This window comes from Nomascus leucogenys, chromosome 10, assembly GCF_006542625.1.
Source record: "Nomascus leucogenys isolate Asia chromosome 10, Asia_NLE_v1, whole genome shotgun sequence".
NCBI classification, from domain to species: domain Eukaryota; kingdom Metazoa; phylum Chordata; class Mammalia; order Primates; family Hylobatidae; genus Nomascus; species Nomascus leucogenys.
In genome coordinates this window covers 58,376,792-58,392,778 of record NC_044390.1, presented here as the reverse complement: position 1 = coordinate 58,392,778, position 15,987 = coordinate 58,376,792, and the positions used below count along the sequence as shown (strand labels likewise).

The 15,987-nt window shown below is 55.2% G+C and overlaps 3 protein-coding genes across 7 annotated transcripts; 1 reads left to right on the top strand and 2 right to left on the bottom strand.

Annotated features, from left to right (window-relative positions):
* Positions 1-1,234: 1,234 nt before the first annotated feature.
* WDR83OS (WD repeat domain 83 opposite strand) lies at positions 1,235-2,797 on the bottom strand. Its single transcript, XM_003275586.3, has 4 exons — positions 2,516-2,797; positions 2,290-2,395; positions 1,684-1,781; positions 1,235-1,589 (listed from the first exon to the last, which is right to left on the bottom strand). The coding sequence occupies exons 1-4, from the start codon at positions 2,563-2,565 to the stop codon at positions 1,523-1,525; spliced, it is 321 nt and encodes a 106-aa protein (XP_003275634.1). The 5' UTR covers positions 2,566-2,797; the 3' UTR covers positions 1,235-1,522.
* Positions 2,798-2,870: 73 nt separating this feature from the next.
* WDR83 (WD repeat domain 83) lies at positions 2,871-8,717 on the top strand. Of its 2 annotated transcripts, none has more exons than XM_003275583.1 (9): positions 2,871-3,055; positions 3,139-3,259; positions 3,342-3,447; positions 3,737-3,785; positions 3,869-3,995; positions 5,708-5,775; positions 5,869-5,977; positions 6,062-6,176; positions 8,408-8,717. In XM_003275583.1, the coding sequence occupies exons 1-9, from the start codon at positions 2,953-2,955 to the stop codon at positions 8,555-8,557; spliced, it is 948 nt and encodes a 315-aa protein (XP_003275631.1). In that variant the 5' UTR covers positions 2,871-2,952; the 3' UTR covers positions 8,558-8,717. The 2 variants fall into 2 exon arrangements, with proteins under 2 accessions (XP_003275631.1, XP_030676597.1); XM_030820737.1 differs by having other exon boundaries at positions 8,475-8,590.
* On the bottom strand, positions 8,604-15,354 carry DHPS (deoxyhypusine synthase). Of its 4 annotated transcripts, none has more exons than XM_012509479.2 (9): positions 15,025-15,354; positions 13,934-14,098; positions 13,578-13,699; positions 13,400-13,496; positions 13,235-13,321; positions 10,193-10,298; positions 10,010-10,113; positions 8,901-9,026; positions 8,604-8,818 (listed from the first exon to the last, which is right to left on the bottom strand). In XM_012509479.2, exons 1-9 carry the CDS (start codon positions 15,229-15,231, stop codon positions 8,723-8,725), a joined length of 1,110 nt encoding a protein of 369 aa, XP_012364933.2. In that variant the 5' UTR covers positions 15,232-15,354; the 3' UTR covers positions 8,604-8,722. The 4 variants fall into 4 exon arrangements, with proteins under 4 accessions (XP_012364933.2, XP_030676595.1, XP_030676594.1 ...); XM_030820735.1 differs by having other exon boundaries at positions 13,969-14,098; positions 15,025-15,344; XM_030820736.1 differs by having other exon boundaries at positions 8,677-8,818; positions 8,901-8,962.
* Positions 15,355-15,987: the final 633 nt, after the last annotated feature.

The window sequence follows — 15,987 nt, the reverse complement described above, 5'->3', positions numbered from 1 at the left end:
TGGCGGCTCACGGGACAGAGGCTGTAACCCTGGGCAATCCCGGGGGTCGTTATAGGAAGGTAGGAAAATGCCACCCTTAGGGCACTGGTTGGACTAAAGGTGACATTGGCGTCTCACGGGCTATGAAAAGTCTTGGAATGCCTGTTAATGCCAGTAGGAGCAGAAGTGCTTTTCCTAAAGGGGCCAGGTTTTCCTAGCCGGTGTAGTGTGTCCATGAGAATCCAGGGTGTCCCATGGACCTTCAGTGTTAGGATCCTGGAAGGACCTAGCTTGCCTAAGAGGAGGATTTGATGAAGAGTCCTATACTGTGGGGATTGGGACGTTGGGTAAATACCCTTGGAGTACTGGGGATGGGATCCAGCCTGGTTGAGAAAGATCCCTGGGTGTTCCAAAGAGAAAAGAGGGTCTGACAAGTGGGGAAGGACCCCGAGTCTCTCATGCCTTTCCCAATTCCTACCAGTTCATTCTCTGATAAGAAAACAAAGCCCAGGCCAGGCGCAGTGGCTCAAGCCTGCAATCCCAGCACTTTGGGAGGACCAGGCTGGTGGATCACTTGGGCCTGGGAGTTTGAGACCAGCCTGGGCAACATGGGTTGTTTTGTAGAAACGGGTTTGAAAACACAAAATGTGTAATTTTACACAAAATGTAAAAATACAAAAATTAGCTGGGCATGGTGGCACATGCCTGTAATCCCAGCTACTTGGGAGACTGAAGCAGGAGAATCACTTGAACCTGGGAGGCGGAGGTTGCAGTGAGCCAAGATCAAGATCATGCCATTGCACTCCAGCATGGGCAACAAGAGCGAAACTCTGTCTCAAAAAAAAAACAAAAATTAACTGGGCATGGTAGCATACATTTGTGGTCCCAGTTACGTGGCAGGCTGAGGTGGGAGGATTGCTTGAGCCCAGGAGTTTGAGGCTGCAGTGAGCATAGATTGTGCCACTGCACTCAGCCTGCATGACAGATCAAGGCCGTTTTCTTTTTTTCTTAAAAAGAAAAAAAAAAAAAAAGGAAACCAAAGCCCAGATTATCTAGGTCAGCAGGCCATCTGGTGAGTTGCCAGAGGGCAGAAGTCACTGTCTTGTCCCTAGCATCTGACTTAAGACACAAGGTTTATGAAGTAAGCAAGTGAACAGCCAGAAGCCTCCAGACTGGGGCCCCACGCCAGGCCTATGGGGCTAGAGCCCTTCCTGCCAGCTAGGAGGAACACCCCAATGAACAGAAGAGGCTGACAGCCAGAGTGAAAAACTTTATTATTAACAAGTTTCAACGAGAAAGCAAATGAATACCCCTAAAAACATGGACAGCATCTCGCCCAGCAGCAGGCAGGGGAAGGGAGGCAGGAGGGGTAGGCCTAGGGTGTTCCCTAGGAAAGGGCCAGGTTCCCTCCATCCAGCTGGGGGCACTGAGACAGCCTCATTCGGGGAAGTCCAGGATGGCAGCGGAGGGCAGCAGGTTGAGCAGCCAAAGCCCAGGCCTAGTGGATAGACAGGGTCCAAAATGTGACCCTTCTAGGCTGATATCACCATGGGGGCGTCATGGGCTGAGGATTCTGCAGATAGGACATCACCACGGCAGAGATGGACAGCCTGAGACAGGAGAGAGTTGTCAGTCTAGGATGGGCAGGCTGGGGTCCCCCCACCCCTTACTCAAGAGTCACTTGTTCTGTAGGCCAAGTCTCACATGAAGCTACTCATCATTTGCTTCGTGTCCTCCGAGCTCCGAGAGTTGGCAAAGCTGATGAAGGAGCAGTAGACAGCGACCCAAGCACACCACTTCAGCTGGGGAAAGGTAGGTGGGTGGGCAGGTCAGTGAAAGGCATAACAATGAGTCCCCGAAGCCACCTTTCCAGACACCAGTTCATGCCCACTGATTCCATCCAATGCAGCTGGGACCTTGCCCCCCTGGAACTCCTCAGTCCCACCTGCTCATGGCATACTCCAGATACATGGTTTCTAGTTCTACTGTCTGGCCTGCGTCTCTCAGGGCCAAGAGAGACTCTGACATCCCACATGCTTAAGACCCTGCCCTTTTTCCACGAGTCCTCTCCAAGTTGCTTCAAAGCCTGGCCCCACCCGCAGACCAATCTGCCACAACCCCACCCTGACCCGAATCCTTGACTTCACCAAAGACTGGGGCTTTCTTGGCCCAGCGTCATCCCAGCCCCACTCCCGGCCGATCTCAGGTCCCGCCCCATCAGCAAAGACAAGACGCCGGCTTCATTCCAAACCCGCCCCTGGGCCTCGTTCTCAGGTCCAGCTACACCCATAGAAGCTCAACCCCGCCCACCTTAAGCATAAGGCCGCACATGCTGAAGATCATGCCCAGCAGGTTCATGTAGTCCGGCGTCGGGTCGTCCAAGGCCGGGTTACATTCGCTCGGCGGGGGCTTGTACCTGCGACAGGCTCGAGGGTCAGGGGCGCTCAGGTCGTGCCCCCGGGATAGACAGGCGCTTCCCAGGGCCCCGATCCACACCCACAACCCGAACCCGTGGCCACGACGCTGGGGTCCTCACCTCAGCACTTTGTTCGGCCTCCGTGGGTCCGACATATTGTTAGTAGACATAGCGAGTCGAAGGCCAGGTCACGCCTCTTCCGCTGCAGGAATTGAAGCTTCCGGCGTGCAAGCTGAGGGCGGATTTTGGAGTAACACTCGAGGCCCTCGCACTTCCGTTCCTCGTAACAGAGGCTTGGACTCCCCCTACCCAGAGAACGGAGATTTCGGAGAAGCCAGAAATCTTCCTTGCAAAGGGGAAATGGGGAAAAGAACCTGAAAGCGGGCTTCAATAGTTCCAACCCGATCACCCAAATGCCAAAATGATGAACCCGAAAGTGATAAACAGGAAGTAGGTCAGGAAGAACAATAATAAGGTTACACCCAAACGTGGGTTTCGAAGGCGCGGAATCTTCCGTACAGACCGATTTAAGGCTGCGAGGAAGGGGTCATGGGAGCATGGCTTTCCCTGAGCCAAAGCCGCGGCCTCCGGAGCTGCCGCAGAAACGGTTGAAGACGCTGGACTGCGGGCAAGGGGCGGTACGAGCCGTACGATTTAATGGTGAGCGCCTTCGTCTTCATTCCGGGTCCTCCTCCCGCCTCCTGAGGTCGGCGGCCCAGTAACCCCCGCCTGGTGTTCCCCAGTGGATGGCAATTACTGCCTGACGTGCGGCAGTGACAAGACCCTGAAGCTGTGGAACCCGCTTCGGGGGACGCTGCTGCGGACGTATAGCGGCCACGGCTACGAGGTGCTAGATGCGGCCGGGTGAGCCGGGGACCAGGCTGGGATGGGAGCGCTGAGGCTGGGATCCGAGGTCGATGCTGATCTTCCTCCTCCTGTACTCCAGCTCCTTTGACAACAGCAATCTCTGCTCCGGCGGCGGGGACAAGGCGGTGGTTCTGTGGGATGTGGCATCAGGGCAGGTCGTGCGCAAATTCCGGGGCCACGCAGGGGTGAGTGAAAGCCTGGAGACCCTCATTCGAGCGGAGGGGACCCGTATTAGCGCATAAGTGGTGACAAGGCCACCCCCATTACACCGTAAGGATCCCTTCCCCAGATGACGATCCCCCCGCTCCGCATGCCAGGCTAGGCAGTCACCAACCCCTATCCTTGCTGTTCCCCCAAAACCTTTCACCTCCCCTTCTCCTAGCCTTTGCCCTTGCTTTAACTGACACTGGGAACCCTGCCTTTATCCCAATCCTCCGAAGTCCAGCCTCCTCTGAGTGGCAATAACTTTCTCAGAAGGTGAACACGGTGCAGTTTAATGAAGAGGCCACAGTTATCCTGTCCGGTGAGTCTGGGGCCTAAGCAGGGGGGCCCAGGGTGCTGCCCTCCCCCTCCAAACCTGACCTCACCATCATGCTGGCCTCACAGGCTCTATTGATTCCAGTATCCGCTGTTGGGATTGCCGCTCACGGAGGCCTGAGCCAGTGCAGACGCTGGACGAGGCCAGAGATGGCGTGTCCAGCGTGAAGGTGTCAGACCACGAGGTCCTGGCAGGGTGAGTGGAGCCAGGACCTGGTCTCACCCCAGGTGCTACTGGGAATCATAGCTGCCCCCATGCTCAGATTAGAACCTACTTTCAGCTGGGCACAGTGGCACACAGCTGTAGTCCCAGCTACTTGGGAGGCTGAGGTGGAAGGATCAGAGTCCAAGAGTTCGAAGCACCACTGCACTCCATGCTGGGTGAAAGTGAGACTGTCTAAAAAATAATAATAATCTGGCCAGGCACAGTGGCTCACACCTGTAATCCCAGCACTTTGGGAGGCCGAGGTGGGCAGATCACTTGAGGTCAGGAGTTTGAGACCAGCCTGGCCAACACGGTGAAACCCCGTCTCTACTAAAAATAGAAAAATTAGCCGGGTGTGGTGACGGGAGCCTGTAATCCCACCTACTCGGGAGGCGGAAGCAGGAGAATCGCCTGAACCTGGGAATTGGAGGTTGCAGTGAGCCGAGATTGTGCCACTGCACTCCAGCCTGGGCGACAGAGTGAGACTCCATCTCAAAAAAAAAGATAAAATAAAATGATTTTTAAAAATAAATAAAAATAGGCTGGGTGCGGTGGCTCATGCCTGTAATCCCAGCACTTTGGGAGGCTGGGGCGGGTGGATCATGAGGTCAGGAGATCGAGACCATTCTGGCTAACATGGTGAAACCCCGTCTCTACTAAAAATACAAAAAATTAGCTGGGACTACAGGCAGACGCCACCACACCCGGCTAATTTTTGTATTTTTAGTAGAGACGGGGTTTCGCCATGTTGGCCAGGAGGGTCTCCATCGCTTGACCTCTTGATCCACCCGCCTCAGCCTCCCAAAGTGCTCAAATTACAGGCGTGAGCCACCGCGCCCGCCGAAAAAATATATTTTCTATTCATTAAGTGAAAGTGAAGAGATCATCATAAAGATCTTCACACTGAGAAGGCAGAGGAGGAGGAAGAGGAGGGATTGATCTTGGTGTCTCAGGGCTGATAGAGGCAGAAGAAAATCCACATATAAGTGGACGCGTTCAGTTCAAACCGTGTTGTTCATGGGTCAACTGTACTTTGAAAAGTGCTCCCTCTGGTGGCTGTGGGGGTGCAAGGAGACCAGAACAGTCTAGATGCTGGTGCTGGGTAGTGGGGAAAGTGGTGGGACTGAGTGGTGGGACTGAGGAGGAGGAGCCGAAGAATGCAGGAAAAGGGGGAATTGGGCCAGGTGAGATGGCTCACACCCGTAATCCCAGCACTTTGGGAGGCTGAGGCGGGCGGATCACCTGAGGTCGGGAGTTCGAGACCAGCCTGACCAACATGGAGAAACCCCGTCTCTACTAAAAATACAAAATTAGCCGGGCATGGTGGCGCATGCCTGTATTCCCATCTACTCGGGAGGCTGAGGCAGGAGAATCGCTTGAACCCGGGAGGCAGAGGTTGCGGTGAGCCAAGATCACGCCATTGCACTCCAGCCTGGGCAACAAAAGCAAAACTCTGTCTCAAAAAAACAAGAAAGAAAGAAAAGGGGGAATCGGAAGGACTCCAAGGGTTTGGAAAGGGGGTGTGGGTCTTGGAAACGATGGAGTAGGATGTAACTGGCCCTGGGCCTGAGTGTCAAGGCCAGAGCTTCAGAATTCCACTCCTGTGCACTGGAAGAGCAGGCCCAGCGGGCTGGGAAGGCACAGGGCTGCCTGGAGCCATGGAGCCTAGGCAAGGCTCCCGCTGGATCTACCCTCTCCTGCAGCTCCGTGGACGGCCGCGTGAGACGCTATGACCTGAGGATGGGGCAGCTCTTCTCAGACTATGTGGGCAGTGAGTGTGGCCGGGGATGTGGGACAGGCAGGGAAGATGGGGGGCCAGCCAGGGGCATCCCACTCTCACTCACCTACCCCCCCCCCTCCCAAGGCCCCATCACCTGCACCTGCTTCAGCCGGGACGGGCAGTGCACCCTGGTGTCCAGCCTGGACTCCACGTTACGCCTCCTGGACAAAGACACAGGGGAGCTGCTGGGCGAGTGAGTCCTTGTGGTCATGGGGATCCCCTTCCCTCCTCTCCCACCCCTGGAGAGGACCAAGCCCCCGATCCTGTCCGCCCTTAGGTACAAGGGCCATAAGAACCAGGAATACAAGCTGGACTGCTGCCTGAGCGAGCGTGACACACATGTGGTCAGCTGCTCTGAGGACGGGAAGGTGTTCTTCTGGGACCTGGTGGAGGTGAGGTGCCCCAGCCCAGCCCTACTTCATACCTAGGTGCCTGCCCCATCTCAGCCCTGTCCTTACCTCAGTCACCCCAGGGCCTGAAGGCTAGGATCTTTTTTTTTTTTTTTGAGGTGAGTCTTGCTTTGTTGCCCAGGGTAGAATGTAGTGGCGCAATCTTGGCTCACTGTAAACTCCGCCTCCCAAATTCAAGCGATTCTCCTTCCTGCCTCAGCCTCCTGAGTAGTTGGGATTATAGGTGCGTGCCACCACGCCCAGCTAATTTTTGTATTTTTAGTAGAGACGGGGTTTCACCATGTTGGTCAGGCTGGTCTTGAACTCCTGACCTCATGATCCACCCACCTCGGCCTTCCAAAGTGCTGGGATTACAGGCGTGAGCCACCACGCCCGGCCCTTTTTTCTTTTTTTGAGATGGAGTCTCACGCTGTTGCCCAGGCTGGAATGTGGTGGCGCCATCTCAGCTCACTGCAACCTCTGCCCCCCAGGGTTCAGGTGATTCTCATGTCTCAGCCTCCCGAGTAGCTGGGTTTACAGGCCCCCACCACCACACCTGGCTAATTTTTGTATTTTTAGTAGAGACGGGGTTTCACCACGTTGGCCAAGCTGGTCTCAAACTCCTGACCTCAAGTGATCCACCCACCTCGGCCTCTCAAAGTGCTGGGATTACAGGCCTGAGCCACCGTGCCCAACTTGGGCTAGAGAGAAGATGAGGCAGGAAGGGCATTCCAGGCAAAGGGAACAGCATATGTTAAGGTGTAGAGGTGTGGCCTGCGCATGCATCAGTCAGGAAACAAAGGCTTCAGGGTGGTGGCAGCTGGGGCAAGATCCGGGTCAGGCTGGGCCGCAGATGCCAGGCCGAGCAACTGCCATTGACCCCTGGGCAAGGGGGAGCTGATGGCCATGTCTAACCTTGGGTGAGACAGGGCTGTAGTCATTCAAGAAACTGGAGCTACATCTTAGCATCCCTGTGCATGGTTTCAAGCCCTGAGCCCTGTCCTTTACATGTCCCAGCCTGGTGGGGAGTCAGGCCAGAAATAGACCATCCTGGTGTAGTGGGGTCAGAGCTAGGGGAATCTTGGCAAAGGAGACATCAGCGCTGGGCTTGGTCAGGGGAACTAAGGCCCATAAGAGGATGGAGGGAACAGGGGGAGCCCTGGAGGCTTGGTGGACAAGCTCTTGCTTTAGGAGCTAAGATAGCAAGAATGTTCCACCTATTTCTTACGGGCCCAGTAGAACAGAAGTTGCCTTGGGAGGGCAGGCACATCAAGGGACATTTTCAAGGTGGAAAGAGGAACCATGACTTGCTTGAGGAACTGTTTACATTGTGTTGTGACCAGGGAAAGTGGGGATCATTGGGGCTGCCAAGCGGACAGGATGGAGCCCAGCTGGTGGCAGGGAACGGGCAAGCTGCGAGCAAGGCATGCTCCAAGCATGGTAGTGGCAGAAAATCAGCGGTCTCTGGACACAGTCTAGAAGCAGAGCCAAAAGGAATGACTGATAGAGGAACGTGTGGTACAAGAAAAAGACTCCTGGCCAGGCGCAGTGGCTCACACCTGTAATCCCAGCACTTTGGGAGGCAGAGGGGGGTGGATCACGAGGTCAGGAGATAGAGATCATCCTGGCCAACATGGTGAAACCCCGTCTGTACTAAAAATACAAAGATTAGCTGGGCATGGTGGTGCGTGCCTGTAATCCCAGCTACTCGGGAGGCTGAGGCAGGAGAATCCCTTGAACTAAGGAGTCAGAGGTTGCAGTGAGCCGAGATCGCACCACTGCACTCCAGCCTGTCAACAGAGCGAGACTCCATCTCAAAAAAAAAAAAAAAAAAAAAGAAAAAGAAAAGAAAAGACTCCCAAAGCCAGGCGTGGTGGCTCACACCTGTAATCCTAGCACTTTGGGAGGCCAAGGCAGGAGGATCACTTGAGGCCAGGAGTTCGAGACCAGCCTGGGCAACATGGTAAGCCCCCATCTCTGTTATTTTAAAAAATAAATAAGAGGCTCCCAAGACTTGCAGCCTGAACACCTGGTAGGACGGAGCTACTGAGGGGCTCAGTCTGGGGTAGATTAACTTTGCAGTGTCCAGGAGGCAATTAGAGGCAGGTGGCTGAAGGTCAGGGGAGAGGTGACTGAGGGCTTCAGGCAGGACTGAGATGGGGGGTGCCCAGGGACCTCAGGAACCAGGGGACAGCCCAGCCACAGAAAACCACTCCCTACCCCTCGCTCCACAGGGTGCCCTGGCTCTGGCCTTGCCTGTGGGTCGCGGTGTGGTGCAGTCGCTGGCCTACCACCCCACAGAGCCCTGCCTGCTGACCGCCATGGGAGGCAGCATCCAGTGCTGGCGGGAGGAGGCCTATGAGGCAGAGGATGGAGCAGGCTGAAGACAGGGGACCCACCACCAGGACCAAGGACCGAGACACAGACGCAGAAGGACTTCAGAGACCATCTTATTCTAGACACATGGCAGACCAAAAAGTAGGGGAGGGGCTGGGTCTGCAAATTAATAAATAGAGGACGGGGTAAGACCTTCCTGGGACCGCAGCCGCTCAGTCCTCGTTCTTCTCATGCATGAAGGCATCCATCTTCTGGGCAAAGGTTTCAGCCACAAGCAGGGGGAAGACCAGGGAGGCGTCAGCATAGACCTGGGTGGGGGGAACCTGGTTAAGCCATGGGACCCACGCCCATCGTCCCAGAGACCCTGTGCCCCACCCAGCCAGCCCTTACCTTGACGGGCTGTGCATCCACCCGGATCTTGCCCCAGGAGACAGCCTCGTCTGGTCGGGCACCTGAGTCAGAGCCATCAAACTCCTGGGCTGTGTTGATGTAGATAGCGTAGTCGGCCCCGTTCCGCTGTGGGGAGGAGAGGGGCACCAAGGGCCCAGTCAACCAGTCACAGGAGACAGACAGACACAGAGGGAGGACACCATAGCCAAACAAGCTGAGAGGTGTGTCCCAGATGAAGAAAGCCCTTCGCAGACCCTTGCTCCCAGACAGGGCCCATGTCAATGTCTGGGGTCACTAGAGCTGCTGGGCAACGATGGCCGTGTTTCCCCAGACCCAACAGCCAGGTGTCAACAACCCTGCCCCATCTGCAAGGCAGGAGCTGCCAGCAACTCTATCTTCAGAAGCCCTCCAAATCCAACCACCGCCCGCCTCCACGGGGCCCACCCTGATCCCTGCATGGTCACCACTGTCCTGGACTGGAGTGCTCACTCACCTGCCACCATCTGTTCACCACATGGCCACCAGGGGGAGCATGGAAACCGGAGTCAAGTCCTCTCCCACCTCCCTCAGTGCAAAAGTCAAAGCCCCGCCTCAGTCCACAGGGCCCAGCAGGCTCCCTGTGGCACCTCCCTGCATCACCTCCTGGCCCTCACCACTCCACTTTCCCCTCACCAGGTACCCAGCTGTTCCTGGATTACTTCAGGCACCCCAGAGTCTTTGCAAGGGCTGTTCCCTGTCCTGGGAACTTTGCGATCCAGAAGCTCAATCCTAGCACAGCAGCAGAAACTCCTGACATGGGAGACAACCACATGGCTCCTGGGAGATGCCTCCCCAAACCCCTGCTCCCAACTCACGCTTCCAGAAGCCTCCTTCCAAACCCCTCGTTGGACAGCACCCCTTTCTCTTCTCATCCCATCATCTAGTATTCTCCGTAGCAATGACTGCCCCCTGACATGGATGTCACTTGTTTGCTATCTCCCCTACTAGAACATCAGTCCCAGGGAAGCAGGGATCCTGGCCTGTCTAGTTCATGCTGTCTCCCCAGCACATGGCATAGGCCTAGTACACAGCACATCTGCACAGTGGGCCAAAGCGTCACCCCCACTCACCATGAGGTTGGCATTGGCGATGTGGTGCTTGACCACGCCCCCGCCCAGAATGATCATCCCAGTGCACTTGGCAAAGATGGCCTGTGTGTTGATGAGCCTGAGGTCTGGGGGAAGAGGGCCGAAGTCAGGCCTTGGACTCAGCCGGCCCTCCTTCCCCTCTCCTCTGTGGCCCTAGCACCTCACCCTCAACGATGTCCAGGACCAGGCCCGGGTTCTTGTAGGAATGGAAGAAGATCATGTCACCCAGCGAGCCGTCTGTAAGTGCGGGACTAAACACAGGGATGTGGTTCTGCAGAGAACATGACAGGACAGTGGCTGGAGCTCAGAGCCTCGTCCCTGTGCTGGCTACATCACTATCTGACTGTGGACGGGGTGCCTAATTTCTCTAGGACTGTTTCCTCAATTGTAAGCATAACAGAAACACCTCACAGATGAGGCCTATATGAGAAAACCCACAGAAAACACTTAGGATAGTGCCCGGCACATAAAGAACCAGCCTATTCTTAGCTTGCTGAGCTGTTTCTCTCTCTCTCTCTCTTTTTTTTTCCTGAGACGGAGTTTCACTCATTGCCCAGGCTGGAGTGCAATGGCACAATCTCAGCTCACTGCAACCTCTGCCTCCTGGGTTCCAGTGATTCTCCTGCTTCAGCCTCCCAAGTAGCTAGGATTACAGGCGTGTGCCACCACACCCAGCTAATTTTGCATTTTGTTTTTTTTCTTTTTTTTTGAGATGGAGTCTCGCTCTGTCGCCCAGGCTGGAGTGCAGTGGCGCAATCTCGGCTCACTGCAAGCTCCGCCTCCCGGGTTCATGCCATTCTCCTGCCTCAGCCTCTCCGAGTAGCTGGGACTACAGGCGCCCGCCACCATGCCCAGCTAATTTTTTTGTGTTTTTAGTAGAGACAGGGTTTCATCGTGGTCTTCATCTCCTGACCTCGTGATCCGCCCGCCTCGGCCTCCCAAAGTGCTGGGATTACAAGCGTGAGCCACCGCGCCCAGCCTTGTTTTTTAGTAGAGACGGGGTTTCACCATGTTGGACAGGCTGGTCTCAAACTCCTGACTTCAGGTGATCCACCTGCCTTGGCCCCCGAAGTACTGGGATTACAAGCATCAGCCACCGTGCCTGGCCCTCTTTTTTTTTTTTTTTTTGAGACGGAGTCTCACTCTGTGGCTCAGGCTGGAGTGCAGTGGTGCAATCTCGGCTCACTGCAAGCTCCGCCTCCTGGGTTCACGCCATTCTCCTGCCTCAGCCTCTCCGAGTAGCTGGGACTACAGGCGCCCACCACCACACCCGGCTAATTTTTTTTGTATTTTTAGTAGAGACGGGGTTTCACCGTGGTCTCGATCTCCTGACCTCATGATCCGCCCGCCTCGGCCTCCCAAAGTGCTGGGATTACAAGCGTGAGCCACCGCGCCCGGACCGACTCTATCTCTTTTTTAAAGAGCCAGCTTAGGCCGGGCGCGGTGGCTCAAGCCTGTAATCCCAGCACTTTGGGAGGCCGAGGCGGGCGGATCACGAGGTCAGGAGATCGAGACCATCCTGGCTAACACAGTGAAACCCTGTCTCTACTAAAAATACAAAAAATTAGCCGGGTGTGTTGGCGGGCGCCTGTAGTCCCAGCTACTGGGGAGGCTGAGGCAGGAGAATGGCGTGAACCCGGGAGGCGGAGCTTGCAGTGAGCCGAGATCGCGCCACTGCACTCCAGCCTGGGGCACAGAGCAAGACTCCGTCTCAAAAAAAAAAAAAAAAAAAAAAAAAAAAAGAGCCAGCTTGTGGCCGGGCGTGGTGGCTCACGCTTGTAATCCTAGCACTTTGGGAGGCCGAGGCGGGTGGGTCATCTGAGGTCAGGAGCTCGAGACCAGCCTGACCAACATGGAGAAACCATGTCTCTACTAAAAATACAAAATTAGCCAGGCATGGTGGCACATGTCTATAATCCCAGCTACTTGGGAACTTCCTGAGGCAAGAGAATCGCTTGAACCCAGGAGGTAGAGGTTGCTGTGAGCCAAGATCGCACCATTGGACTCCAGCCTGAGCAACAAGAGTGAAACTCCATCTCAAAAAAAAAAGCCAGATTGTGCAACATGGTGAGTTCCCATCTCTACAAAAACAATTAGCCAGGCATGATGGCACGCACCTGTAGTTCCAGCTACTCAGCAGGCTGAGGCAGAAGAATCGATTGAGCCCAGAAGCTCAAGACGGCAGTGAGCCATTATTGTGCCATTGCACTCCAGCCTGGGCAACAGAATGAGACCCTGTCTCGTAAAAAAGAAAGAGTAAGTAGGCTGGGTGTGGTGGCTCACACCTGTAATCCCGGCACTTTAGGAGGCCAAGGTGGGTGGATCACTTGAGGTCAGGAGTTCGAGACCAGCCTGGCCAACATGGTGAAACCCCATCTGTACAAAAATTAGTCGGGCATGATGGTGGGTGCCTGTAGTCCCAGCTACTCAGGAGGCTGAGGCGGGAGAATCACTTGAACCCGGGAGGCGGAGGGTGCAGTGAGCTGAAATCATACCATTGCACTCCAGTCTGGGCAACAGAGCAAGATTCTGTCTCAAAAAAATAAATAAGTAAATAAGAGTACGTAGCTTTCTTTTTTTTTTCAGGTTCTGATTCTCTAATTAAAGGGAGTGGGTAGCTCTTATTTTATAGCGTCTGGGAGTGTGGGACCCTGAGCCAGGCCCCAGTGGAGTTGCTAAGTGCTGCCCCTACTGTTCTAGAGATAGTCTGGGAGGAGCATAAGGATGCTGAGGCCCTACCAGTTATCTGTGTGACTTCAGACAAAATTACCTAGCCTGGCCGGGTGCAGTGGCTCACGCCTGTAATCCCAGCAGTTTGGGAGGCCAAGGTGGGAGGACTGCCTGATGCCAGGAGTTCAAGACCAGCCTGTGAAACATAGGGAGACCCCCCATCTCTACAAAACATTTTTAAAATTAGCTGGCATGGTGGCATGTGCCTGTGGTCCCAGCTACTCGAGAGGCTGAGGTAGGAGGACTGCCTGGCCCCAGGAGGTTGAGGCTGCAGTGAGCTGTGATCGCACCACTGCACTCCAGCCTAGGTGACAGAGCAAAATCCTGTCTCAAAAAGAAAAAAATTACCATGCCTATCTCCTCATCTAAGAGTGAGGATGCTAAGAATAACAGTAGTGAATCCCCAGGAGGCTGGAAAGATGAAATAAGTTAACACATGCCAAAGTCTAGCTACTCTGCTCCCGCTTAGGTCCTCACCTTCTGGGCCCAGTAATACACGGACTCTGGGTTGTTGATCTCCTTGCCTAGCCGGGCGATCATCTTAGAAGGCGTCCACTTGACACCCTAGGAGAGGATGTGAGCTTCAGGCCATGCCTCCCCGACTCCCACTGGACTGGCCCCTCCAGGTTGCCCCAGCCCCACCTCTGTGTTCTGCTCCAGCACCATCTGGTCCAGAATGGGCATCAGCCAGTCCTCAAACTTGCAGTAATTGTCATTGGGCACCAGCAGGTTTCCGATCCTGAGGACAGGAGGCATGTAGGCATCAGGCCCCAGGACCCTTGGTCCAGCTCCCCTGCCCAACACCACTCAGAGTTCTCACCTATTGATCCCGTTCTCCCGGAGCTCCTTCCCCCTGAGGCTAAACTCGCCCAAGTATGTGGGCGCCAGGCACTTGATGAGGTCTTCCTCCACGCCGCCAGCTGTGGTCACCAATACATCCACCTGCAGCCACAAGGCAGTGAAGTTGGCCCAAGAAGGAAGCCCCAGCCCTCATTCTGGGCAGGACTTCTAACCTCATCCTTGTCCAGTGACTCTTATGAGGGAGCTCTGCTACAAAACAAAACTTGATTCTATTCCTCTGCTTATAACAGACCCCTATCTCCCCATCTCAAACGATCAATAACTGCATCGCCCATTGACCCAGAGGCCAAGGCCACGGCCCCACCAGGTCCCCACCATGTTGTGCTGCACAAGGTAGCGAATGGTCTCACGGATGCCTGAACTGATGAGGTTGGATGTATATCCCAGGAAAATGGTGCAGCCGGTAAGTGGGCGGCGGCTCTGGGTCAGGTCCGCGTGCTGGTCTTCATCCTGTGACAGCGGTTCCAGCTTCTTCTCGATCTGGGAGTAAGGGCCAAGTCGAGTTAAGCACTGGCCTTCAGTCTCAGACTCAGGACTCCAGGTGGGCTCCAGAAACAGATTTCACCCCAGGCCCTGCACACTCAGGGATACAGGACCAGTTCTACAGGGGACCAAGGAACATCTCCTGTGTAAACTCTGCCCCTTCCCAGACCAGATCTTAGGACACGCGTTCAGGATTTGCCCCCACCCTTTTTTTTTTTTGGACGGAGTTTCACTCTTGTTACCCAGGCTAGAGTGCAATGGCGCGATCTTGGCTCACTGCAACCTCCACCTCCCGGGTTCAAGCGATTCTCCTGCCTCAGCCTCCCGAGTAACTGGGACTACAGGCGCGCACCACCATGCCAGGCTGATTTTTTGCATTTTAGTAGAGACAGGGTTTCACCATGTTGGCCAGGCTTGTCTCGAACTCCTGATCTCGTGATCCACCCGCCTCGGCTTCCCAAAATGCTGGGATTATAGGCATGCGCCACCGCACCCAGCCAGCCCCCACCCTTTTAGGAATCAGAGAGCATCTCCTTTCAGATTCCGTCCCTTCCCCGCTGGGAAAAGCAAATCTAAATTCAACAACCGCCCAGACTTAGGCTCCTCCTCCCATATCCTCCCTCGTCTTGCCCCAGGCTCCGCCCATTCCAGAAAGCTTTAAATTTACCTAGAACCCGCCCCCACACCGAGAATCAGTCCTTGCCTCCTCAGGTTACTGTACTAGCATGTAACTACTAGAGTGCAAAATCCCCTTCCCAGGACAGAAACTCCCGCCCAGAATAGGTCCCGCCTTCCTCCAACTATTGGGCTGCTCAAATAAAAGGCACATCCCCTCCACTGGAAACGCTGCCCCCGTCTAGTACCTCACTGGTTCTACAAGCCACGCCCCTCCGCGTCCCTAGAAGTCCCACCCCCGTCCTCACCATGGCATTGACTTGCTGTACAGCGCGCCCGAAGTTGGTTGCCTGGAAGCCAGTGGTGCCGAAGGCTTCCAGCAGTGCGCGGTAATTCACACCGCGGTTGAAGTCGTAGCCCCGGACCTGGGTGCTTTCGGGCGGCAAAGTCGAACTGTGCTTTAGCACGGCGGCCAACGCCGCCGCTGGCGCCTCCCGTTCCAGGGAACCTTCCATGAGCCTGTAGCCAGCTCTCGAGTCAGAGCTGCCCCTAAGCCGGGCTTACGACGGCCCAGAAACGCGTTAAACCCAGACGCACGCGTCTCTGCAAGAGCACAGGAAGTAGGAAAAACGCTTTGGGAGAAAGACCGGAAGTTGGTTCATCACGTGACCATTTAAGGGCCTATAAACCAGGTTGCCGCCATCTTTGCGCGTGTGTTCCGTAATACGGAAGCCTCGAGGAGCCTTTGGGCCTTTTCTTTTTTTCTTTTTCTTTTTTTTTTTTTTGAGACGGAGTCTCGCTCTGTCACCCAGGCTAGAGTGCAGTGGCGCGATCTCGGCTCACTGCAAGCTCCGCCTCCCGGGTTCATGCCATTCTCCTGCCTCAGCCTCCGGAGTAGCTGGGACTACAGGCGCCCGCCACCACGCCCGGCCTAATTTTTTTGTATTTTTAGTAGAGACGGGGTTTCACCGTGGTCTCGATGTCCTGACCTCGTGATCCGCCTGCCTCGGTCTCCCAAAGTGCTGGGATTACAAGCGCGAGCCACCGCGCCCGGCGCCTTTAGGTCTTTTCTTTTTTTTTTTTTTGAGACGGAGTCTCGCTGTAGCCCAGGCTAGAGTGCAGTGGCGCGATCTCGGCTCACTGCAAGCTCCGCCCCCCGGGTTTACGCCATTCTCCTGCCTCAGCCTCCAGAGTAGCTGGGACTACAGGCGCTGGCCACCACTCTCGGCTAATTTTTTGTATTTTTAGTAGAGACGGGGTTTCACCGTGTT